At 43.4% G+C, this 25,890-nt stretch overlaps 1 protein-coding gene and 1 long non-coding RNA gene across 4 annotated transcripts in view; one reads left to right on the forward strand and one right to left on the reverse strand.

Annotated features, from left to right (window-relative positions):
- The window catches only part of LOC308586950, a 28,343-nt gene extending 7,239 nt beyond the window's left edge, over positions 1-21,104 (forward strand). Inside the window, exon 3 of the long non-coding RNA XR_014008164.1 lies at positions 20,986-21,104. This is a non-coding gene — a long non-coding RNA (uncharacterized lncRNA). The remainder of the gene's footprint in view (positions 1-20,985) is intronic.
- MCOLN2 (mucolipin TRP cation channel 2) lies at positions 49-25,830 on the reverse strand. 3 transcript variants are annotated; one of them, XM_081194043.1, is made up of 14 exons: positions 25,691-25,830; positions 22,687-22,846; positions 18,377-18,550; positions 17,985-18,138; positions 16,615-16,690; positions 16,429-16,525; positions 15,696-15,795; positions 13,272-13,384; positions 11,138-11,287; positions 10,885-10,986; positions 10,547-10,669; positions 9,182-9,388; positions 7,732-7,847; positions 49-5,107 (listed from the first exon to the last, which is right to left on the reverse strand). In XM_081194043.1, exons 1-14 carry the CDS (start codon positions 25,807-25,809, stop codon positions 5,071-5,073), a joined length of 1,728 nt encoding a protein of 575 aa, XP_081050169.1. In that variant the 5' UTR covers positions 25,810-25,830; the 3' UTR covers positions 49-5,070. The 3 variants fall into 3 exon arrangements, with proteins under 3 accessions (XP_081050169.1, XP_081050168.1, XP_081050170.1); XM_081194042.1 differs by having other exon boundaries at positions 22,687-22,849; XM_081194044.1 differs by lacking the exon at positions 25,691-25,830 and adding an exon at positions 23,133-23,359 and having other exon boundaries at positions 22,687-22,849.
- Positions 25,831-25,890: the final 60 nt, after the last annotated feature.

Below are 25,890 nucleotides of genomic sequence, written 5' to 3' on the forward strand. Positions count from 1 at the left end.
AGCATCAAGCAGGTTTCCAATTTGAAAAAAGACACAAGAACAACTGAGTGAATTAACAATGTCTATTCTGGAGAAAAGGGCTACTGTGGAAGCAATCAAGTCAGTAGAATACTACATTTTTCCAGAGTCTTTTACAAATATGTAAGATAAATGGACAGTTATAAGAATATATGATCAATACTGAATCATTTGAAATCTGAAATTCCTAACTCTGGCGGTTTAGGGTACTCAGACTCTTATGGTTAATGTCTTGGTCCTGAAGATAGCTTTTCCTCTGTCATTAGGCTTAAACCCAGATCATTTATCATTTCCTTTCTGCAGCTGATCCAGTAAAAGGTTTTCAATGAAAAGGCGGGGGGGGGGGACGGGACAAGAACTGGACTAGACCAAATGTACTCACAACAAAGAGCGTCATAGAATCGCACTCCATCACTGGAGTGGAAACTTTGCACATATATAAATACAACCGATTTGGGACACACATGTGGTTGTGTTACACCTCCCCATCTAAAGCTACTAAAATGAAACTGTCTAGAATTAAATCAGTGGCAGAATGACACCACCCACCCAATCTTGCTACTTGGTTATAACACTCACCTGTACTGCTCACCTCACTAAGGCCATGAACCGGTACATTAAGTTTGTTGTGTGTCTCCCCCACCCACCCAAGATGGCAAATGACAGCATCCCTTTCTGGTGCAGCAGCAAACTAGGAAAGTTGGTTTGCAGAGTTCAAAGCGGTCTTGCCTCTCCCCTCCACTGCATCTTAGGCCACAGTTAGGGCTAGTTCTCAGATTTCTTGCTGCTACAGAGTGCTGAGTCATTTCCATCATTTCAATTAAACTAACGACTTTCATTCCCTCAACCTTTGAAGATGATTCATAGTAGGACTGCAACACATTTCTCCACAGTGGCCTCCAGCTATCGAAAGCATATCCCATGTGGAAATTCACAGCATTTTCATTGTGCACTGGGGACAGCATTTTTTCCATTATTATTCCTCCTAGTTTTTAAAGGAGGACACGCAATGCTAACACTAAATTAGATTTTTCTTGGGGGTAGAAAAAAAATTATATACTCTTCTTTGCTAGATTAACCTGCACTCACACTTGTCCAGATTTCATAAAACAGAATCATGTCAATTATTCAATAGTGTGTGTACTCATTATCCTAAGTCACCATAGACAATATTTACATTGGAGGGCAGGGATACAAGTTTATAAAACACAGTAACAGATCAACCCATCACCCAAACATTATAAAACATAATATTTCCCTGAAGAACATACCAATAATTCCGTTTTAGAAGTCTCTGGACTGCAATTCCTAGAAATTATAGTTTGGAAATAATCTGAATAAAAGCAATTGCAAAATTGTTGATCTTTCTTAGATGTGATCCAGACCAATATAGCTAGAAATTACTGAGTTCAACTCTTCTCCCAGATTAATGTAAAGAGTTAAGTAGCAAGATTGGTCAGTATGATGAAACATGCTCTCAGCTTACCCCCTAGTTTAGGTTATAACTACTCTTTTGAACCACAGTCATGTTTCTAGCACGCCCTCCTCTGTCTATTAAATAAGGCATAAGGTGCTCTAAGTGCTTTGTAGAAAAGCACTCAAAAACCAGTCAGGTCAATGAGATTTTCAGCTTATTAATTGCCTTTGCACTTTCTCCAATGTTACTTTGCCATTTAGGTAAGTTACGATCCTCCAAAATACATTCAGAATTAACTTGGAACATTTCATTTCCCTCCTGAGTCACTGCTTTTATATAACGGTGCATAGTACTTGACAAATCTTCCATTGTTTTCGAATCAAAAGTCTTGGTTCCAATTTTTGCATTTCTTTTTAAGGGCAGTTTCCTTCATTTATTCTAAGGGCAGTGGCATGTTTATTTACCTGTTCAAATTACTTCTAAGATACAACTGAAATCTTCTTTTATCCTTCAGTTCTGATTTATCTTATCTAGTTCATATATTTTATCTTCCATTATTTTAACTGCTGCTGGAGAACCAGGTAGATTATGCCTTCATTTAAGATCCTAATAGTTTTTATTTTTCATGCTGTTTATAATTGCAACTTCACTACTAATTGCTGCAACCCCCTTGTAACAGATTTCATTGTAGTCCCATACCACTGTTGCCTTTAAGGTAGTACAGTAGTGGATTGACTCTTCCATGTTCTTGCAAAGTAACTTAAAATTAAATCTGGAGACTGAAAATACAGAATTGTGCTGTCATGAGGCATGTACTAATATTTTGTATACCCTGGATGCAGACTGGGCACACAAAAAGGTTTATAGAGGAAGAAACATAACTTATTTTAGAAAAGGAGCTGTGAGTGCTGCATAGAAGGTATACTACTAATGATTTGGACTGGGAGCCCTCGTATAGATATCTGCCAAATCAAAGCATCAGTTTTGTAAAAATAAAATAATAATAATAATAAATAAATAAAATTTTAAACATTTCAGCAAACTACCATTCCTCATTAGGGCTGGGCAATATATTGATACCTATATCATCCAAAACTGGTTTGAAGTCCATTATCGTGATATCAGTTTCATAATTTTTGACCTAGCAATATATATCTCAAATCATGGTGTGTGGGTGTGTGTGTGTGATGCAAAAATCACAATGAGGGAAAAACCATGAAGCCAGCCAATGTTTCTCTCAATTTTCCCATTAACTCTTGTTGGTTCAGCTCTCCCCTGGCTCCTACATGGGGCAGCGAATCATAAAAGCAGGTGCCAGCAAAAATCACAATGCGGGGAAAACCGTGAAGCCAGCCAATGCCTTTACATAGCTCCATCCTGTTTATATGGAGTTGTTTAACTGGTGAAAAAGCACGATGTTGAAAACCAGATATGGCCCAGCCCTATTCCTCATTCAAGGTTAGTCTGCATGTGGTCTCCAACCACCTTTAAATCACCTCCCGTTAATATTAGCAATTTTTGTCAAGGTCTTTCTGAGAAAGTCCCATTGTGTTACATTGGGGCTGTATACCAAAGCTATTGTGATGTGCTTTCCCTCATAAACCCTTGATAGTGACAGGTACCTGGAGGGGTGCCAATAACTATATGGCACTTAAAAGGGGAAATTACAGTATAATATGATTGCTATCCCATGAGACTTTTAAATGCCAGATGCAGAAAAGTGAAATCCTAATTGTTTGTGTTTCGATGAATATTGCCAACAGTTAACACGGCAAATTTCCTGAAGGCAGATCATGCTAGGTTCAATAGGATCTCTCTTGGCTGGGTTTCCTAGACCTTTCATTTCCCAATAAACCCGTTTTCAGTCGTTCTATCCACTGTCATTATTGGGAGTTGAACTGAGCTCGAACATAATAAAATCTACAAGAGTTCACTGCCTGATATATAGCAAACTTAGAACAAACACCAGCTATGTAACAAGCAACACAGAAAAGCTATTTTTCTCCTAAAGATACCAAGGGCTATCACACCTCTTGCAAGCATCTGGCTAAGCATAGGCTAAGCTAGACTAAGATCAGCAGGTCCTGATCTTTCCACAAAGCCAGTCCCACCTGCTATGCAAGTCCGACTCTCAGATATTAGCGCGTGAGAATTATCATCAATACATGTGTCGTTTTCACTTCAATAAAAGGTTTTATGTAATGGGAAGGTCCTTGCATTCAGGGTTTCCTAAACTAATTTTCTCGAAACAGCTTTTTAGGCTCGTTGCCTTTTAAAACTTTTAGCAAAAGCACGGGTTGTTTTGGAAAAATCTGGTACGAAACCTGGTTATTATTCACCTCAGTCTGAACTGTCATTCCACTCTACCTAATTCAAAGGGCTATTTAATGGGGGCAGCCTAAGGAAAAGAAAAAAATTCACCCCCTGCCACCAAACGGATAACAAAGAAAAGGGCCCCAATTTGGCTGGTTTGGTTTGCTTGCCTCCCTTCCTTGTTAGGGTACAGGCTGTAGCCTGTGCTGTTGACTCCCCCTCTTTTGAATTTACTGCTAGGAGTCACACAACCTGTCTTGACTTGCCATTGTTTCTACTGCAGATGCCAGGAAAGACTTGGGTCTTTGAGGGTTTATAATTGCCTTAAAGTTCAAGCGGCTCACCCAAAGTTCCACCCTCCTTCTCAATCCCGCATTGTCCTCACCTGCACTACTGCTTTATACTTGGTGGCCAGTGGTTACAAGCAGACAGTGAGAGGTGAAGGAAGGCTGGGTAGATCTTGATAGGAGGCAAAGCCCCCTCTAGGCCTTCCTGGCTGAGAGGGTCCTGGTGGGGCTCTATCATCCGCCAGTGGTTTTAGGGTGCAGCCTCTTTTCTGCTTCGGAAGCCAATGAAGAGAAAACAGGCCTCCCATTGCAATGGATTTGTAAAGGATTTGCAGGCAAGTTTCATCTCCTGGCCAATGTAAAGAATTGCAGCCTCATTTAGATGCAAGGGGACAATAGGGATGACACACACAATGATTGATTCTTTGTTTGTTTTAAAGGGGGGGGGGAATGCACACCTGGCTGAGTGAACCTCAAATGACCAAACAGCTTTTTAGATCAATTTCATGAAACAAAATCCAGAAAGAAGAGAAAGCATAATGGTACAAGTTTTGCATAGGTTTAAAGGGGAAACCTACATTTGTAATTCCAAAAAAAGAAACCTTAAAAATGAATCTCCCGAATGGTACTGTCACCAAGAACCGCAATATTCTGTGTTCTTTTAGGAGGTGAGTTTCATTTAAATATTTTAATATAAAAATACCTAGAAAGCAGGTTGCAAATCAAGAAGTGACCAAATGATAACCGATTCTCTGAAGTTCATTGACCACGACTTGCAAGATGATCTATTTACAACTGAAGCAAGAAATGGTCATCAGCTTTTGATGAAATGCTAGCTCAAGGTGTACAGTTTTTGAGCTTTCCAACTGTGGACTGCAGGACGACTCCACCACTTCTCTTTATAAAGTTGTAGTCATTGGTTCGTAGAGGGGGGAAAGAACCACATGGCGGTGGTTCTACTGCAGTTCAGGAGGCTCAGCTTTTCCCAGCAGTTACCTCCACGTGTGCAAAAAATTATGCCAGCACCACCCATCTTCAGTTAATAAGTATCAAGTTGTCATCGCTTTTCCGTCTGCAGAAAGAAGAAGTTCACCGTTTCAGATGGATAATAATGAAAAGACAAGATAAAGCGCTAAAATCTGTAGCTGCAGCTGTTTTCTGCGCTTCCAACCTCCTCAGTTATCAGTTCCTGGCAATGATGAGTCCCGAGTCTGCTATCATCAGTCCCTTTTCATATATTTACAGCTCTCTTTGGGTGTTCCCTACATCCAGAGTTCATGAAAAGAGGCAAGAGGGTCTCACAACACATTCCAGATGTTCAGCAGGAATCGCAGGTGGAACATCGGAAAGTTGCCAGTCAGGCCATCGGTCTATGTAGCATGGAGTAGTCTGCATCAAGTAGCAGCAGCCCCAGACTAGGTTACCTGCCAGCAACTAAACCTACAAACAAGGCAGATCCTCTCCCGTTGAGCCACAGCCCTTCTGTTATGTACTAAGCTTGGATCCTAGAACAATAGGCAAGTAGGATCCTAGAATACAACAACTGATTGGTTTGCAGGAAAAGACCAGTCAGCCTCCAGGAGGGAGTTAACCAGCCTATTAGGCTGGTAGGATCGTAGAATGCAACAACTGATTGGCCTGCAGGAAAAGACCAATCAGGCTCCAGGAGGGAAGCAGAATCAGCCAATCAGATGGGACTCATTGTGTAAAGAATGTATATAAAAGCCTGAGGTTTGGGGGGCAATTCAATCACTGTTTTACAAGCTGCAACAAAGAGCATGAAATCACTACAGGACTCCAAGTATATTTCACCTTCCCTGCTATGCACCTACTATGAGGAGCCAAAGACTGGCACGACACCTTGGTGTAAAGAGAGACAGCCAGCAAAGACTGAATACTGGACAACATGCATCTCCAGGGGGCCTTTGTGTGCCCTCTATTTTAGTTCAAGGCTAGCGCATACATGTTCGGTGTCAGCAAATGACTGCTATGCTCGAGAGAGAGAGAGAGAGATGCAAGGAGAGAAGTAGGGCAGGAAAACAAGTCCGGTGTGCTCTGCCCTTAACCTCAAGCTGTCCTTGGACAATAAGTACAGGACGTGTCCATATGCGGCTATTTAAAAAGTTATCCAAAATGGTCGAATATTGCTTCAGTATTGATAAGCATTTCCTTTCTTTTTTAAAAAAAGAAAACTAGTCTTTAGGCAAGCTTCCTCAACCTCGGCCCTCGGTTTTTGGCCTACAACTCCCATGATCCCTAGCTAGCAGGACCAGTGATCAGGGATAATGGGAATTGTAGTCTCAAAACATCTGGAGGGCGGGGGTTGAGGAAGCCTGTCTTTAGGGATAGTGAAGGGGCTATTTTAAATGCGGCATTTTTCAGCTGCCGTTTGGAAGTCTTGCTTGATGGAGGCGAGTTGTAAATATTAATACTCAAGACTAAAAGATTTTAGAAGGAAAAAAACTGGTTAGTTCCACATGTGAAATCCAGCACTTACTTCCATTCAACCCTTCTGCTGCTTGGTCCTAGTTGCTCCTGGAGCCCCAGTACCAGAGCAATAGTAGATGCCACAGCACTCTTAAATTTCAGGGTCTTGGGTTTGAGCCCTACGTTGGGCAAAAAGATTCCTGCATTGCACTGGGTTGGACTGGATGACCCTCATGGTCCTCTCCGGCTCTATGTAACTGAAAACAATCCTTTTTTTCCTATGCAATCACTAAGAGAGGTATTCTGGACAATACACCTCACAACCTGTTAGCTTCCTGGTGGGCAGCCATGTCCTTAGCACAGTTGCTCCACAAGAGGAGAGATTTGCATGTGATCCCTTTCTTCCCCTCCATTGCTAGAAGAAGCCACTTCCAAATAGTTTTATTTTATTACTTATTATAAATATTTATCTACCGCTATACCAGCCAAACCTATCAAAACAGTTTGTAACAGTGAGATAAAACAATACAAAAAAAGTTTTAAAAAAACAACAAGGTTCAAAACAAAGACCAGTAACCCATTGTGGAGGATGTACTCTTCTGTCATGGAGACTTTAGCTGTGACCCCTGCATTGCAGGTGGTTTGACAACATGACCCTTGTGGCTCCCTTCCAACTCGTATGATTCTTAACTGCTTGCATAAGCTTGGAGGAATTTAAAGTTTCCAGCAGGTGTTTAAAAGCTGGCATAGAAGGTACAACAGCAGAAAAGCCAGGTGGATACCTTAACCTGAAAGCTCTTTACAAAGAGCTCTTTACAAAGAACGTATTTTTCGCTCCATAAGACGCACCTAGTTTTCAGAGGAGGAAAACAAGAAAAACAATATTCTGAATCAAATGTTGTTGAAGAGGAAGGAGGAGGGAGGATCAAGCTAAGGCATCACAACAAGAGGCGCTGTGCAGCTCTCCCTCTTGCTGTGCTGGCTTCAGCAGAGCAGTGCAAAGCCTCTTCAGCGAAGCGGGAGGAGGAACGCTCCGACTTCGCTGAAGAGGCTTTGCGCAGCTATCCCTGAAGCCAGAACAGCAAGAGGGATTGCTGCGCAGCTCTCCCTCTTGCTGTTCTGGCTTCAGTGATAGCTGTGCAGCCTGCATTCGCTCCATAAGATGCACACACATTTCCCCTTACTTTTTAGGAGGAAAAAAGGGCGTCCTGTAGAGAGAAAAATACGGTATGCAGAATTTAAAGGAATCTGAAGAAACAACACACTGACCTCTTGCAGCAGCAGAAACTCCTGAATGTTCGTGGCTCTGTGCTGTATTCTTCACTGTTACATTCTTTTAGGAATTCTTGTAGGTCTGTGTCTGGGAAACCAATCAGTTGGTATTTCTGAAACAGGAGTTGGAGGGAGGGGGGACAATTTGTTTAGGAAGCCACTCTCCGTTTCATACTGCTCTCCCGACTCTGTATATCACAGGTGGAGAGGAATGGGTGAAGTCACAGCAGAAGCTTGCAAGGCTAAACCAAGTTGTAGGGTTGCGATCAATTTTTTTTCTTTTTATAGTGCACACTGTAAGGAGGGAGATAAAAATGCTCTCCCCTTTGCATCCTCTTATTCTAAATAGAACAAGCTCAACCTGCAACATCAGTACAAAACTACTAATGTTCGTATGCATGGGCTTGACAAAATATCAAACAATTTGCTGTTCCTGCTCCCTATATCCTTTCCAAGACACACTTTGCCAGGCTACTTTAGTACAGGGTTTTCAATACTACTGTTCAAAACAACCAGGGCAGGGAAGACAGCGGTATCTTCTGGCTTTCAGTGTCTTTTGAGGCTGTGCAGCCAAAACAGGACTGCCCAGGCCCATGCAGAGGTGGGGGGGGCAGCCGAGTACATTTGCCCTGGGCCACAGAGGGGTAAGCCGGCCGGGGGGGCTCCCGTCAGGGACAGACCGCTTTTTTTGTTTGCGTTTATAACTTTATTCCAACAAGACTTCCGCCCCTGGCCTCAGATAAACTCTACATGGGCCTGGGACTGCCTTTACCTGCTTCCCGCCCTGTGGAACGCCCTCCCACCAGATGTCAAAGAGAAAAACAACTACCAGACTTTTAGAAGACATCTGAAGGCAGCCCTGTTTAGGGAAGCTTTTAATGTTTAATAAGTTATTGCATTTTGGTGTTCTGTTGGAAGCCGCCTAGGCTAGTGAAACCCAGTCAGATGGGCGGGGTAATAATAATAATAATAATAATAATAATAATAATAATAATAATAATAAATTATTATTATTATTATTATTATTATTATTATTATTATTATTATTATTATTCCTGCCTTATTATTACAGCAAAAGTTGGAAGAGCTGAAGTTTCATATTCTATGTGGAGAAATAGCTGTCAAATAGCTTAATAAAATGGAACATTAGCATTCCCAAAAATAGAGAAACCTTAGTTTTGCAACTTACTACAGACAGAGATTGGAAGGTTCCATCGCCGTCACATATGGCGCATGCCAGGGCAAGCGAGTGAAATTGAGAGGAAGCCAGTTTTCATGCCCCTTTTAACAAACTCTACCCACCCAGTCTACACAGTTACATACTTTTAAGGAGCAACAACAAAAGTTAGTAAACGTTATTGAAGTCCAGCTCACCATCTGGGAACTTCTTGTTCCTTCTTGAACTATAGCTCATATCTCTTGAGAAACACAAACTCAATAAATTTACCTTTATTGTATCATATGCATCCGTAATAAGGGCAATGAAAAGGCTGAGGATCATGTATATGAAGAGGCTAATGAAGGAAAACAAATAGAGTCGGCTGAAGAGCCACACCAAAGTACTCTTCTGCTGGATTTGAGCAAATGTAGCGAACATGTCATCGCCGTTGACCAAAGAAAACAGACACTCGGCTACCGTGTTCAGATCTTCAAACTGGAACGCATGAAAAACTGGCATTAGAGACAACTGCACTTGGAAGAATCAAAGGCTCGCTTTATAAAATCTTTCTTTAAAACCACTATAAATTGAAGTGCACAGGCCTAAATATCATTCATACCTCTTAAGTCTGAACTAAAAAGCCAAATGCCATCATATAAATGGTGTGAAAAATAAAATAAAATTCTTTGTTCAGAAACCGCCTACTGAGTTAGAAAATAGTGCTGGGACTCTGCATAATGCACGTGCAAAGTCTTATAAAGAACAATGAGCCTTTTCTGTCAGCGATTTCAGCGAGATCAAATTTAAACTGCTGTTTGAAGGTATTTTGGACCAAAGAAGTGGATGAAAACACTTGAACTTCTGACCCAACTACCAAGACCGGTCTTCTTTCAGTGAAGAGATCATGTTCACAGTCAATGGGCAACTGTGATACAAGACTGCCCTCTTGTGAGAAACCTGAGGGTGAGCCACAGACAAAAAGCCCTAGTAGTTTTCTGTTCCTTCCTGAGCAAACTTCGTTATTTCCTTCGATTTTCTTTTCCAGTAAAGAGGTTTGCTTAACAAAACCAAGTGTTGCGAGTTATTTGGACTCCAAGACATACACGCTTCATTCAGAACGCAGAGTGAAGCATGCATATACAAATAAGTATCTTGAATGCAGAGTAAAAGTAAAGGTAAAGGGACCCCTGACCATTAGGTCCAGTCGTGACCAACTCAGGGGTTGCGGCGCTCATTTCACTTTATTGCCCAAGGGAGCCGGCGTACAGCTTCCGGATCATGTGGCCAGCATGACTAAGCCACTTCTGGCGAACCAGAGCGGCGCACGGAAACACCGTTTACCTTCCCGCCGAAGCGGTACCTATTTATCTACTTGCACTTTGACGTGCTTTCGAACTGCTAGGTTGGCAGGAGCAGGGACCAAGCAATGGGAGCTCACCCCGTTGCGGGGATTCAAACCGCCGACCTTCTGATCGTCAAGTCCTAGGCTCTGTGGTTTAACCAACAGCGCCACCCGCGTCCCAGAGTATGCACAGCTTAATTTTTTTTAGCGGGCTTTGAGAACTGTGCTTCAGCCACACCTGGAGAGCACTGTGTTTGCTTACATGTACTTTTTACATTATCCCAGTTACACAAACTGAGACACCCACATACCTTGTCGTGGTATGGTCCTAAAACGATCCAGCCACAAAAAGTATATCCGAGGTATATCATCCCAGCACAGCAACAGAACCTTAGCACTTTGGGCAACGATGCTTGCATTGTTAAAATGAGCACCTATGAAAAGAAGAGAGTGTTACTTTCTTTTCTTGGAAGAAAGGCAGAATCTAATCCATCATTGTACCCACGGTTGTAAACATGTTGTTCCCAGGGAGTCTCCCATCCAGACATTGACCAGACCCAGACCTGCTTGTCTGAAGTAAGGTAGTGTTCTCACACGCATTAAAAGAAAGGAAAACTCCACTATGGAATTTTTTTACTCTAGTGCTTACATTATAGGTCTGGAAGTAGCCTAAGTACCGAATGACTCCAACCCAAACGAATAAAGTAGACGTGCCAAGCAAAATACTGCAGACATCATAGCTTGTAAGATTCTGGAAGAAAACAAAGGAAAACAAGATTTTGCACAGTTGATTCCTCCAATACCTCAAAAGCATGGCTTGGCAATTTAGGATTCCCACAGCAGCTGCTCGAGAACAGGCCAAAATATTTATGACTGGTTTTTGGGGGGTTTTTAAGGCTCACCTTGGCTTTTATTTCCATTTTCATGATGGAGCCTATGATAGTCATCACATCACTGATAATCACCAGGACGTACCACCCGTTTAAGAACTCCAGGCGGTCTGCGTTGCACACGTGGCGATTATATCGCTCCAGGAAGAAATTCACAAATCTCTGTTTTTAAGCGTTGAGAAGAACGATTAGAAAACTCCCACTCTTTCAGAGCAGAAAACCTATTTACCGTATTTTTCGCCCCATAAGACGCACCGGCCCATAAGACGCACCTAGATTTTAGGGGGGGAAATAAAGGGAAAAAAATTTATTTCCCCCCCAGGTGCGCTGCGCTAATCCAGAAGCTTGGGGCAAGCTGAGGTCAGCGCGCCCCAAGCTTCTGCGTGCCGGCAAGCAGTCCGCTGCCGCCCCAAGCCTCCCGCACCCGGCAGGAGGTCCCGCTGGGTGCGCAAGGCTTGGCGCGGCAGCGGACTGCTTGCGCGCACCTAGAAGCTTGGGGCATGCTGAGCTCAGCACGCCCCAAGCTTCTGCATGCCGGCAAGCAGTCCGCTGCCGCCCCAAGCCTCCCGCACCCGGCAGGAGGTCCCGCTGGGTGCGCAAGGCTTGGGGCGGCAGCGGACTGCTTGCGCGCACCTAGAAGCTTGGGGCGTGCTGAGCTCAGCACGCCCCAAGCTTCTGCATGCCGGCAAGCAGTCCGCTGCCGCCCCAAGCCTCCCGCACCCGGCAGGAGGTCCCGCTGGGTGCGCAAGGCTTGGGGCGGCAGCGGACTGCTTGCGCGCACCTAGAAGCTTGGGGCGGGCTGAGCTCAGCACGCCCCAAGCTTCTGCATGCCGGCAAGCAGTCCGCTGCCGCCCCAAGCCTCCCGCACCCGGCAGGAGGTCCCGCTGGGTGCGCAAGGCTTGGGGCGGCAGCGGACTGCTTGCGCGCACCGAGAAGCTTGGGGCGGGCTGAGCTCAGCTGGCCCCAAGCTTCTCGGTGCGCGCAAGCAGTCCGCTGCCGCCCCAAGCCTCGCGCACCCGGTGGGACCTCCTGCCGGGTGCGCGAGGCTTGCAGACACTCGCCCGAAGCAGGGGGAGCCCTCCAGAGGGCTCCCCGTGCTTCGGGCGACAGGCTGCCGCCCCAAGCCTCGCGCACCCGGTCGGACCTCCTGCCGGGCGCGCGAGGCTTGCAGGCATTCGCCCCATAAGACGCACCCTGATTTCCCCTTCATTTTTGGAGGGGAAAAAGTGCGTCTTATGGGGCGAAAAATACGGTACTTCACGTTACTAGAGTCCACCAAGTGACTATAACAAGTATTGCACTAAATTATAGAGTGGTTTTGTTTCACGACTATGGATGGCCACCAGAAGATTGCGAAAGATAACTAAATTTTATATTTGCCATAAATGTGTGGGCAATAATTCCTTTACACAGCACATGGCCCCTTACTGGTCTTGTTGTCTAGTCTAGCATACTGTTCTTACAGTGGCCAACCAGATTCCTTAAGCCTAGAAGCAGGGCATGAGTGCAGCAGAAGTACTCCAATTCTGTTCTAAACTCCCCAGTTGAAATATACTCTGAGTCGAGAGTGGATTTCATGCTCTTTATTCAGCTCACAGTGGTGAGGAGGAATGGAAGTTCCCCCAGAATGTCTGCTTTATATACATTATTTACACAATAGGATCCACGTGATTGGATTCTCCTGTAGGCCAATCAGGTTGCGGATTCACTTCCACCTGGAGCTGGATTGGATGGCTCCTGCGGACCAATCAGACAGCTGCATTCTAGATCCTATTGTTCGAGGACCAGACTGCTGCATTCTGAATCCTATTGTTCTAGGACCAATCAGACTGCTGCATTTTGGATCCTATTCAACTCAGTACATAACACCAATTCTGTTCTAATCAACTAGTATTCTAAGGTATGGTGCCTCTGACAGTGGATGACAGCCTTATCCTTCATGTTGCTTGAGAGACAAATCCAAAATTGCCAATAGTACAGCCACCATAGAGAACTCCTGACTAAGCTACAAGGCAGATAATGCCAGACAAATTGTTCTTACTTTATTTCTTGTAGGTTCAGCCCATCCTTCCTGTTTTAGGATAGTTTTTTTTGTGTGTTTTTTAAGCCAAGCACACATCTACCACAAAGACAAAGGTATGCTTACTTTTTGCAGTTTCAGAGCAAGAACGATGGATCGTGTGCAGAGGATAAGGGAAGCGATGCAGATGACGATGACAGCCCCATCAAAAACCAAAAGATACTGTGTGTTTTTCTGAACTATTAGATTAAAAAAATGCAAAATTTAATCAGCATAGGGGTGCTCAAGTAATTTAGAGAGAAAGTCTAAATTACATTCCCTTTTCTTTCAGTAAGCCTTAAATGAAACAGAGGGCTGAGAAGCAAATGAATGAACAGGAAAAAGTTATTGCACATCTGTAGGTAGACCACCTCTTCCAAAAAGCAAAAGTATTTGTATTCAACTCTAGCTACACTTTGATTTGCAACAAGGGTGGATAAAAATTAATGATTTATTTAAAAAAAAAATCAGGATTTTTTATTTAAATCGGATTTTTTAAAATTTAAATTGGGTTTTTAAAATAAAATGCTTTTGGAGGGAAAATCTTTCTAGAGATAGTTTTCTATTTAAGTTACATTATACAGTGGTACCATGGGATGCGAACGGGATCTGTTCCGGAGCCCCGTTCGCATCCCGAATGGAACGCAAGATGCGATGGCACATCTGCGCGTGCACGTGACGTCATTTTGAACGTCTGCGCATGCGCGAGCGGCGAACCCTGGAAGTAACGCACTCCGATATTTCCGGGTTGCTACAGAGCGCAACTTGAACGCGCTCAACCCGAAGCACATTCAACTCGAGGTATGACTGTAGTTCAAAAACTATTTACAGTGGTGCCTCGCAAGACGAAAAGAATCCGTTCTGTGATTCTCTTCGTCTAGCGGTTTTTTCGTCTTGCGAAGCAAGCCCGTTGACGGATTAGCGGATTAGCGCTATTAGCGGCTTTTAGCAGCTTTTAGCGGCTTATCTGCTGATTGGATCAGCTGATAAGCGGCTTAGCGGCTTAGAAAAAGGGGGGGAGGAAAAAAACCCAGCAGGAACTCGCAAGACATTGTCGTCTTGCGAAGCAAGCCCATAGGAAATTTGTTTTGTGAAGCACCTCCAAAACGGAAAACTCTTTTGTCTAGCGAGTTTTCCGTCTTGCGAGGCATTCGTCTTGCGGGGCACCACTGTATCAGGAAATAAGAATTGTTCTTCATGTGTGCTAAAACTCTGTGTAAGTTTTTTTTTTAAAAAAAAATTGTTTAACCACATCAGTTAACAAACATGGATACATATGCCACAATGTTATTGTTTTAGTTAAACAAATTGTTAAAATTGTTATTAAGGAAATTATTGATTTTCCCCTTCCAATATAGTACAGTGGAACCTCAGGTCGTAAACGTGATCCATGCAGGAGGCACATTGGCAAGCCGCAAGGTCAGCAACCTGCAGCGCCCGTCTGCACATGTGCAGGTCGCAATTTGGCGCTTCTGCGCATTCACAAAGCGCAATTTAGCTTTTCTGTGCATGCGTGAGTGCCGAAACCCAGAAGTAACCTGTTCAGGTAGTTCCGGGTTCGGCACGGTGCGCAACCTGAAAACAAACAACCTGAAGCGTCTGTAACCCGAGGTACCACTGTACAACAGAAAAGTTGTCCAAATATAAACAGTTAACTTATTAAACCGCACAATAATTTCATAATTATCTGTCTATGTATTTCTAATAGTATAACCAAATCAGTAATTTTTTATATAACTGTAAAAACTACTCTGAAAATTTATTATTCTAAAAATGAAACCTTCACCTGGTTGTAAATATTAAGATTATACCAGCAAGAAGAAGTCTTTCTGCAAGTGATTTAAATGAAGTCTTACTGACTAGTGATTTAAATAATGATCCACCCTGTTTGCAACCTGCATCCAAACAAAATATTCTTTTAACGCCTCCCCCTCTACTGCACTCCGTCAATTTCAGATGGTCAGGGCTGATGCTTCTGTAGCCAAAAGCAAGCTTAAGTTTGTAGACCCAGCAAGGACTAAGCCTCTGCAGAGTATATTCACATTACAGACCCAGAATTTTAAACAGGTCGCTCTACCACCACCAGCTTTTTTTTTAATTTCACATAGTTTTAAAGGTAAAAAATAGTAATTATGATCTGCTGTCCAGGTAAGAGGTGGTGCATTTTGCTTTCGGAACAGTTAAACCAACTTTGCTACAAAATTAGTTAGGATTAGCCCACCATTGCTGGGCTAATAGTGTTTGAGAGCATACTTGCATAGCAAACTAACTCCATATGCCCCACTGGCACAGACAGGCTAGCAGGATCACCTTTGCTAGCTGCATCACAATGTCGCTGAACAAGCCTGTCCCTGTGTAAAAACTGCTACTTGCAAGGAAGTTAGCTCTGCAAATTGCCACAGTGCCACCAGCCCCTTCGCCAACTCATCAGCGAGACACACACGAAAATCCCAGGCTTCTTTGTGTTCATCTTCGAACATGGATATAGTTCTCTCACACAGAGATACTTACTAGAGCCAGTTATGTTCCAGTCTTTACATTCTTCAATATCAGCATCCGTATCAAAAAATATTTTCATTTTACCACTGTGGGCTTTATTGTTAAAAGTAATCTGTTGAGATAAATGTTGTTGTTTTTAATTTACTTGCTTGAAGCAATACAGCATCAGTGTGCATTGCTCACACACAGTGTAAGTGTAAATATCAGTGATTTTTACTGTTCTGTCAATGGAAACAATTGCAACCTGTGATTTGACAGTGGCTAAGGGAAATGTGTGGGGAGGGGGAATTATGCACTTTATGTTACAAATGTTTCATTGGATCCAGTGTGTGCATGTTCTTTCTTTCCCTCGCCCCACCCTGATTCTTCTGGAATTCAAATTCCTACCCACCCATCTCCTTTTTCAGTGTCCCATATTGCTCCCCTTTACCTCCTGTCCATAGCTGTCAACTTTTCCCTTTTCTTGAGAGGAATCCTATTCGGAATAAGGGAAATTCCCTTTAAAAAAGGAAAAAGTTCACAGCTCTGCTCCTGTCCTCTTGGCCACTCTTTGCTGATCCAAACCTGGAGCTAAAGAGGAAGTGTAGAAGACTGCCACTCTACCAACTTCCTCCTTCAGCTCTATGTACTTTTCAAGGTGGGGGCGGGGAGCCTATGGAACTGAAAAGGAACTGAAGCCCATCGTAAGTAATTTGAGAGACAGGATCCCATTGTCTATGTGTATAATAACAAGAACAGCACTTACAGTATTTTCAAACTCATAGCAGTCAGGCAGTTCACGAGAATGGATGGTTTGTAGATCAATGCCTTTCAGTTTGAATGAAATTATCACTTGTATCAGCCTGGGTGCAAGAAGATACTGTGTTATGTTAGGTTCCCCCCGCTTCTTTAGAAACACAAATAAAACTGGTGTCCCCAAACCGCACTTTACCTATAAAACTCAAAGTTGAAAAAAGACGAATTCTTAAAGTGGCCCGTTTCGTCGTGTGGTTTCACAACAATGCATTCTGGAAGTGAAACGAAAATCCAAAAGACATAAATGCATTTCTAATTGTACCACAAGGAACCTAGAACTGTGATCCTAGAGACATCTACTTGGGAGTAATTCATTTTAGGACTATTAAGACTATGGAGGATTATGCAGCAAAACAGCAACCTTTTTGACCCCAGGGTTTAACCCCACTTTGCAACGCCATGCAATGGCAAATCTCAAAAACAGTCTGTGTCATCTTCTGCATGTAAATAGCATGCTACTTCTCTATCCATGCAGCCCATAGCCTATGCATGTCTAATTCCCACCAAATTAGCAATGAGGAACAATAGGCTCTGTCTCTATATAAAGCGAGTCCATGCAGACAGTGAAACTGCTCCAAGAATTTGTTCATCTGTATTAGTGTGCCACAATGGTAAGGAGTTTTAATATACATTGGGGGCAGAACGGTCATATGCACGGGCTCACAGAAGTATACTGTAGCCATTGATTTTATACTGGCACCTCCATCAAGACACAGGTGCAACTTTTAGTGCATGTGTTCAAATATAAACCCCAAAGAAAGAAACCTATGGTGCTGGAGACTCTTGAGAGTCCCATGGACTGCAAGAAGACCAAACCTTTCCATTCTTAAGGAAATCAGCCCTGAGTGTTCACTGGAAGGACAGATCCTGAAGCTGAGACTCCAGTACTTTGGCCACCTTATGAGAAGAGAAGACTTCCTGGAAAAGACCCTGATGTTGGGAAAGATGGAGGGCACAAGGAGAAGGGGACGACAGAAGACGAGATGGTTGGATAGTGTTCTCAAAGCTACCAGCATGAGTTTGACCAAACTGCGGAAGGCAGTGGAAGACAGGAGTGCCTGGTGTGCTCTGGTCCATGGGGTCACGAAGAGTCGGACACGACTAAACAAGAAAGCAAAAGCAAATTCACAGGAATACCTGGAACTTCTCTACAGGTTGGTAAATTGTTGTGTGCTGTAATCACATCAAGGAATGGAAGACTTGTGGCAGAGAGACGCCACAGCTGCATATTTTTTTACAGATAGGAGCATTCGCAAGAAGTAACAACATGATAAAAGCACCTGTAAACAGCCTCAAAGTATAAAATGTGTTCCCTGATGTAATGGGAAGCCTTGAAGATTCTACACCTTCATACACCTGTTTTTTTAAAAGCATTGGCAGCTAAACTGTACATAAAGAGTACAAAACCTGTATAAAAACAGGAGATATAATGGGATTCAATTCCTCCTTCGTTCATGAAGTTAGACCGATTTTCTCCCAGAGAAAAAAAAAACATTAGCACCGTACCTTCTTCAACTGTGCTGTCTATGTGAAGTGTATCATTGGAGGAAAGTACTGTGCCTTTCTTATACTCTTCTTTACAAATCTTTAAGCCTCGCAAGTCATCTTCATCTTGCTCATAACCAAGGGTACCCAGGGATATATTCTTCAGTTGCCGGTACTAGTTGAGAAGCAAACACACAAAACGAAAACACTTCTTCAGAAAGGCTGCAAACCCGTAATGGCAAAACCGTATTTTCAAGTGATATGCTAAGAGTACCTGTTCACATCTGGAACGAGTCGCTGGTGAATATGGGTTTGAAAGTGGTTGTTGCTACAACCCAGAAACTGGCACATCTAAAGCAATGTGAACTATGATGTTAAACTCTGTGTGTGGATGCCATAAGACGGATGCTTACCTGATCAACCACAAAATGTATGCTATCGTAAGCATCTTGCTGTGTGTACACACTGCAGCTGTAGTCATCCTCATCAATGCCAGAGTAGTTTCTCAGAAACAGGTGCTTGAAAGCCATAGTGTTCTCCTCTTTGAAAGAAACCACCAACTGGTTGCTCAGACCAAAAAGGACGAGCTTTACATAAATGAAAAAAAAAGAAAGAAAGAGGTAGATTCTGTCATACATAACACAAACCCTGGCTCACTAAAACATGATTCAGTAATGTGGGAGCAAACATCAGGACTGAAAGTTGCTGCTTCATTTCATGTACCAACATCAACAATTCAGTCCTGCATATACTAGCCAGGATATTAAACTAATTTGCTCCTGATTTAAGAGCCTGGGGAGTAAGCAAACTTTGTAAAAACAAGGATTCCCCACTTAAGAACCCTGATGTCATCAGAACACAAGGTAAACATGTGAAAGGGAAAACATGCAATTGTTTTACAGCTAAACTATTGTTCTACCACTGAGAGAAACTATAATTCAGCAAGCTTGGATTGTGGCACATTGTTTAGGAATTTGACCACGATCAATCTGGTGACTGGAAACGCAGAGGGAATTATATGATCAGGTCGTTCATTTCTTGACCTCAATCCCCATTATAATATATTGTAAAACAAAATGTTGCGTCTCATCTTAAGTTGCTGTATTATTTGCTATGGCATGAAAAATGTCAAGACTTTGTTAGAGATTGGGTGCCGCTTTATGAAGAACTGTATTTACCTTACTGTAAAGTCTTTACCGTTAGCGACTGTAAATGCTTCCCTTTCTCCCCTCATGCACACAAATCCAATTAGCACTCCACAAAGTTCCAGGTAGAGGCCATGTCTAGCATGACTGTCAAAGATCTTTTAAACTGGAAAAGCAGGGGAATGTACCGTATTTTTCGCTCCATAAGACACACCTGACCATAAGACACACATAGTTTTTAGAGGAGGAAAACAAGAAAAAAAAATTCTGAACGAAACAGTGGATGTCTGATTTTTGTGGTTCATGCTGTGGCCACAGACATGATATGTGATTTGATGGTGAGTTTGGGGTAGCCCAATGTAAAAATCCTGAGAATCCATGTGGATCTGTGCCATTGCGGCCCCACGAAACAGTGGATGCGTGATTTTTTGATGCAGGCTGTAGCCATGGGCATGCTATGTAGATCTGATGGTGAATTTGGGGTGACCCAGTGCAAAAATCCTGAGGATCTATGTGCTTTTACCTCCCCCCTCCCAGGCAGCCTCCTTTATCTCTAGAGTCCCTTATCCCTCCCGATCACTTGCCAATCAGCTGCTCAGCGGTTTTGTTTCAACACCCACTTCCCTCTTTCTAAAAAAAAGAGGCATGATCTGCCTTTTGTCCCTGGGCAATTCAGCTCCATGGACCACGCATTCGCTCCATAAGACGCACAGACACTTCCCCTTACTTTTTAGGAGGAAAAAAGTGCATCTTATGGAGCGAAAAATATGGTACTTGGATTCTAATGAACATAAACCATGGGCTATGGCTCCCCCCCCCCCGAATCATCTACAAATGATCTGAAGGAACATAAGGAGTACACACAGTGTCGCGTATTAAATGAAATACGTGGTTTTTTAAACCACTTTAGGCATTTAAAGTTGCTGGCCTTTTAATGTTTTTGTAAGGGTAAAAAGATGCTTGGTTGACATCTTTTTGATGTTTCATGACCAGCGAGAAGTGAACATCTTCAGAGTAGCAGGGAGGAAGTTTTGTGAATCTAGAGAGGCTTTCCCATAACTAAGTCTTCAATAATTCTGAATGTAGTCATGTAGGCTTAAGAATCCGATGAATACTCCCAGCAATCTTAAATATCTATGTAGAGCTCAAATAGATAAACCAAGCACTTGGGAGAATCCATCTCTACCACGGGGCAAAGCAGCTGGGGAGTTGAACTGGTTCTACTTCTGCTCTTCACAGTGGCCAACACAAGCTAAATTAACTCAGGTTTGTATAGCAGCTTCTAATAATCTCTTTCTATCTCTCCCTCTCTTCTATCTTCAAATCGCCACCAATTTTCTGACAGTAAAGAGGTAAAGGTAAAGGGACCCCTGACCATCAGGTCCAGTCGTGACCAACTCTGGGGTTGTGGTGCTCATCTCACTTTATTGGCCGAGGGAGCTGGCGTACAGCTTCCGGGTCATGTGGCCAGCATGAATAAGCTGCTTCTGGCGAACCAGAGCAGTGCACGAAAACACCGTTTACCTTCCCACCAGAGCAGTACCTATTTATCTACTTGCACTTTGACGTGCCTTCGAACTGCTAGGTTGGCAGGAGCAGGGACCGAGCAATGGGAGCTCACCCCGTCGCGGGTATTCGAACCGCCAACCTTCTGATTGGCAAGCCCAAGGCTCTGTGGTTTAACCCACAGCGCCACCTGCGTCCCTCTTCTGACAGTAGCAAGCAATAATAGCCAGAACATCCCACAAGAAGCAGACTTGTTATAGTTGTTTTCCTAAAATTAGCATTACTTTTAAATTATCACAATGCATTTGAGAACATAAGAACCTGATGGATCACGCCAATAGCCCATCTAATCCTGTATCCTGTTTGCACAGTGACAGCCTGTGAGAAACTAGGAAGAAGGACTTGCGCATAAGAGCACTCTCCCCTCCTGTAACTAGCATTCAGAAGCATAATGCCTCCATGGTCCATGGATTTTACATCTTTCCTGCCCATTCAAGAACTGACAAGTAGGCAGAATATTTTTTATTTTTTTGAAGTCTAAGAGGAGGCCTGAATGTGCATTCATTTTATAGTTCTAGGTTTATAATTCCAAGCAGCACATGCTAAACCAGGGCAATCAATTCACTTGACCACAAAAGATTAAAAAACACTTTTTGCAATACAGTGGTACCTCGGGTTACATACGCTTCAGGTTACAGACTCCGCTAAACCCAGAAATAGTGCTTCAGGTTAAGAACTTTGCCTCAGGATGAGAACAGAAATCAGGCTCTGGCGGCGCGGCAGCAGCGGGAGGCCCTATTAGCTAAAGTGGTGCTTCAGGTTAAGAACAGTTTCAGGTTAAGAACAGACCTCCAGAACGAATTAAGTTCTTAACCCGAGGTACCACTGTACAAAGCTACCGAGGCTGCAAGAAAGTGACCCCAGGTGGAGAAACACAAAGTACGGTATAAACTTCATCCTTCATACTTACATAGCAGCATACTGCAATCCAGCATGAAGGGAAAAGGGAAATATTTTATTACTGTAGTGATACGTCAGCACTGTACAGAACGCTTCCCTCAAAACTGTTCCAAGACTAAAACTCAGCACGTTCTTAGACAAACTGCTCCTATGACCCTTTAACTTCAAAACTCGGCACTTGTATAGTTCCCCCAGAATGTCTGCTTTACATACATTATTTACACAATGGGCCCCACGTGATTGGCTAATTCTGGGATTCTCCTGTAGGCCAATCAGGTTGCGGATTCACTTCCACCTGGAGCTGGATTGGGTGGCTCCTGTAGACCAATCAGACTGCTGCATTCTGGATCCTATTGTTCGAGGACCAATCAGACTGCTGCATTCTGAATCCTAATGTTCTAGGACCAATCAGACTGCTACATTTTGGAATCTATTCAACTCAGTACATAACAGCTGCAATTCTGTTGACCCCACATGATTACAAAAGTGTGCAGAGCCTTCTAAGAAACTAGCATAGCTCTATCTTGGGTTGAGGCAAGGCTATCAAGACAATCCTTCGCAACATCTAGCAGCTTATTCTTACCCAGCATCCAACACACAGGTTACTCCAATAATAAGGGAGGTGCAAGGCTGAAGGTCTCCCAAATGCAGAAACCCATCCCTGTATGTGGAATACCTTTCAGGCGTAAAGCACAAGGAACTATCAGGAACTAAGGCTAAAGTTCCAGCAGAGTGAAGGTAAATGAAGACAGAAAAACATGCATAAACAGACAAATTATCATGATCGCCACATGGTCATCATCATCATCATCAGTCAAATGTAGCAAGACAGCTTCACAGCAGGACAATTACAGGAAAGGACAGCAGGCAGAGAAATGATTTACACTGAACAGTATTCAACCAAGTTTGAATACTCAGAGAGTTGAACCCCTGAAATTAATGTAACCGAGTTCATTTATTTAAAATGGGTCATATCTGACTAAAACTAAGCTGAATACCATCCAAAAGAAACATTAGCAACCTGGAGTCACCGATAGGACTGTTCATTTACTTATTCATTAGGCATGAAGAAACAATATCCGATTCCGTGCAAGTAAATTTTTTAAAGTTACCTGGGTAGTAACCAAAACTATCTTCAAAATCTGAAGTCCCAGTTTCCATGGTATCTGACGTCTAGCTCGATATTTATCACATGGATTCATGAAGTAGAACTTTAAATCCTCTTTTAGGGACTGTTCTTCTTTAAAATCCATATCCAGCTGCGTCATCATACTTCTGCCATAAACAAAAGGTTGAGGATTTAAATTTAACACATCTTAACATTGTGCATACGGATACTCCATACCATCATTGAAAAGCATTAAAGAATAAGGTCTTTGCATTAAAGAGAACAAAGGCACATTGCCCCAGGTTCCAAAGGGGAGGTTTGTTTCATCACACCTTGTCAGCCTGCTTATACATCTCTGCTGGCATTTTAAAAAATAGCAGCTAGTAAACATTAACATAAAGTAAATCAGATTAACCCAAGATAAGCTGAAGTCTTCTGTAACCTAGATACCTTTGTAAGAAGACTTGAATTGTTCTTAGGATTTTTCAGACTTCTTTCTGCAAAGCAACTTCAGTATAACCAATCTGAGCTACGGGCTAAGGTCCAAATTACGTATTATATACAAGGGGAGGGACGCTTCAACCCATTTCCCAATCCAAGACAACTTCCAGCCCTTGCCTGCAAGATCCCATGCTTCTGAGGGTGTGCAATAGGGGAAGAGCAGAAGAAAAGAGGAACAAGGGAAATGTCATTCTGCTTTCCCTATTTCGCCACTGAGAATCATGTGCATTGGTCACTCCCAAATCTGAGGCTTAGCAAAAAAGAAAGGGGGGAGGGAGAAAGAAAGCGGGCTGTGAAAAAATTCCTTGCATACAGTTGCATAAGGTACAGTTTGGTCCCTAAGACACTGGGAGGAAGAGTTCTCGCAGCATGTTGTTGACACCTTACCAACAGAAAAGCAGCCGAGACAATTTTGTTTCCTCTAACCTTTTTGCTATAACTAGCCCTGTAAAGCTGCACAAACGTCAAAGCTATAAAAACATCCCGCTGCCGTAAAAGGAATTATTGAATCCAAAGGTCTCTGTGGTTGTGCATTAGCCAAACAAACCCAGAACTTGCTACCTATCTCACGACTAAAAATAATCACACTGAAAGACCCACTGTATTCTCCGGTGTGAGAGCAAACACAGCCTTCCCGGAAAGTCCTAAATAAGTACTTAACTCAGTTCTGCCCTGCTAGTTGCAGAGCACTGAGCTGTGAGCACAGGAACAGCACCGTCTGCATGGTGCTCTGGGCAGGAGATATGCATGGATGGAGTCTCAAGCAGAGTTTTGGTATGTCACAAAACACCACCTGGACAACTGCAGAATAAGCCAAAGCCATTTTGAAAAGTCTGTGGGTTCCCGTGTAGTTTTCATCTTGTAATGCCCACGTCACTTAGCTTCAGAGGCAACCCCATCCCATCCAAAGCCACCGGTTTCAAAGATGTGAAATTATCCAAGATGCCAACTCACGGCTTGTAGTAAAGATCTGCGATGGCATCACGGTACTGTGTCTTCTGATGGAGAATTTGAAAGGTTTGAACAGAAGCATTCACATGTTACATTTGTGACTCCAGTCCTGATCCTGTTACAACTCTCACCTACTTGCAAGACACCTATTTGAGTAACATCACTTGGTGCAATTACCGTATTTCAGTAAAGCGTTACATAAATGCCCAAGTCTTAACTATGGGAGCAAGATCTTACAGGCCTCCTTGTGGGTCTCTTGCTTCTTCTGCCTTATCAGGCCAGACACAGATGTCATCAGCTTAATCGGGTAAGTTACCATTCATTTACCAGCTTTCAGGAAGGCTGCCAAAATCTCTGAAGCAGGTAGCTTAAGTTTGCTATGCTCTCTGCGTCACTTTTTTTAAAAAAGAGGAAAACAGGAAAGCAACCACCAAAACAACAGCCAACTCAGTCAGTAGAGCAATAGGCTGCTAATCTTAGGGTTGCGGGTTTGAGCCCCACGTTGAGCAAAAGATTTCTGCATTGCAGGAAGTTGGACAAGATTAGCCTTGTGGTCCCTTCCAACACATGGAAAGTGTAATGCTGGTGGTCAACAAAAGAGGTTTAAAGACTCTCTCAAGGCAAATCTAAAAAAATGTAGTATAAACACTGACAACTGGGAAACACTGGCCTGCGAGCGCTCCAACTGGAGAACAGCCTTTACCAAAGGTGTGATGGACTTTGAAGACACTCAAACTCAGGATGCAAGGGAGAAACGTGTTAGGAGGAAGGCACACTTGGCAAATCCACACCGTGATCAACTCCCACCTGGAAACCAATGTCCCCACTGTGGAAGGACGTTGGATCCAGAATTGGCCTCCACAGTCACTTACGGACTCATTGTTAAAACCGTGTTTATGGAAGACAATCTTACTCGGCTACGAGTGATCACCAAAGAAGAAGAAGACAATTCTATTATTGAAACACCAGGTGAAGTTTGGCACACTCGTTCTGAATAACCCCAAAACACGCTCATTCTGAATAACCCCAATACACTAAAATCAACATCTGGGTATTGTTATAGATTTGGGGGAGACCCCTCTAAACCCTAGAAATTAATAAATGGGAGGATTTTGATTAATTGTGAAATAGATGAAAGTACAAGTTGCAGAACTGTTCCAGTTGAAATAGTATATTAAAGTTACCTAACTTGAAAAAGGGTACCATAGCACCAAACCTTTATTAGGTTTATTTATTAGCTGTCCTTGCACTTCTAAATTCTACTGCATTTTTTTTTTAAATCCCTCTCCCCATGGACCAACAGTATTGCCTACACAATTTGCTGAACTCTTGATTTCAATTTGGAGGGGATGGGGAGACAGCGCCCTGCAGTTTAAAAAGAATAAACGAGAACAGATCACAGCGCAGCCCTGTCGACGTCTACTCCGAAGTAACCCCGCCAAGTTCAAGGGGGCCAACTTGCCGCCTCTGCCCCTCCGCTTCAAGGAGCGTAGTTTCCGCGAACCAACCGCGCTCCTCGCTAGCTGCCCACCTCCCCGCGCCCGTTCTGCGCTCACCTGGTCACCCCCGCGGGCAGGTAGCCCAGCGACATGCCGCCGCGCGGAGACGGGGGCTGGGCGCCTCCTCCTGCGGCTCTGCCCGCGGCGACGTACTCAGTAAGCCGCGCGGGACTCATCGCGGAGGAAGAGCCCGGCCGGCGAGGGCGTCACGTGGAAGGAGCGCGGAAAAGCGAAAGCTGCCGGCGCCCTCGGCGGCC

Source organism: Podarcis bocagei, assembly GCF_964188305.1.
Source record: "Podarcis bocagei genome assembly, chromosome: 5".
NCBI lineage: Eukaryota > Metazoa > Chordata > Lepidosauria > Squamata > Lacertidae > Podarcis > Podarcis bocagei.

Bases quoted from the DNA above. Each gene is read 5' to 3' on its own strand.
- MCOLN2 (XM_081194042.1), bottom strand. From the start codon at position 25,809: ATGAGTCCCGCGCGGCTTACTGAGTACGTCGCCGCGGGCAGAGCCGCA. The intron at 18,551-22,686 runs GTAACTTTAAAA...ATTTATGTAAAG, and splicing joins TAGTTTTGGTTACTACCCAG to CTCGTCCTTTTTGGTCTGAG. The intron at 11,288-13,271 runs GTAAGCATACCT...GCTTAAAAACAG, and splicing joins TTGCTCTGAAACTGCAAAAA to AGATTTGTGAATTTCTTCCT.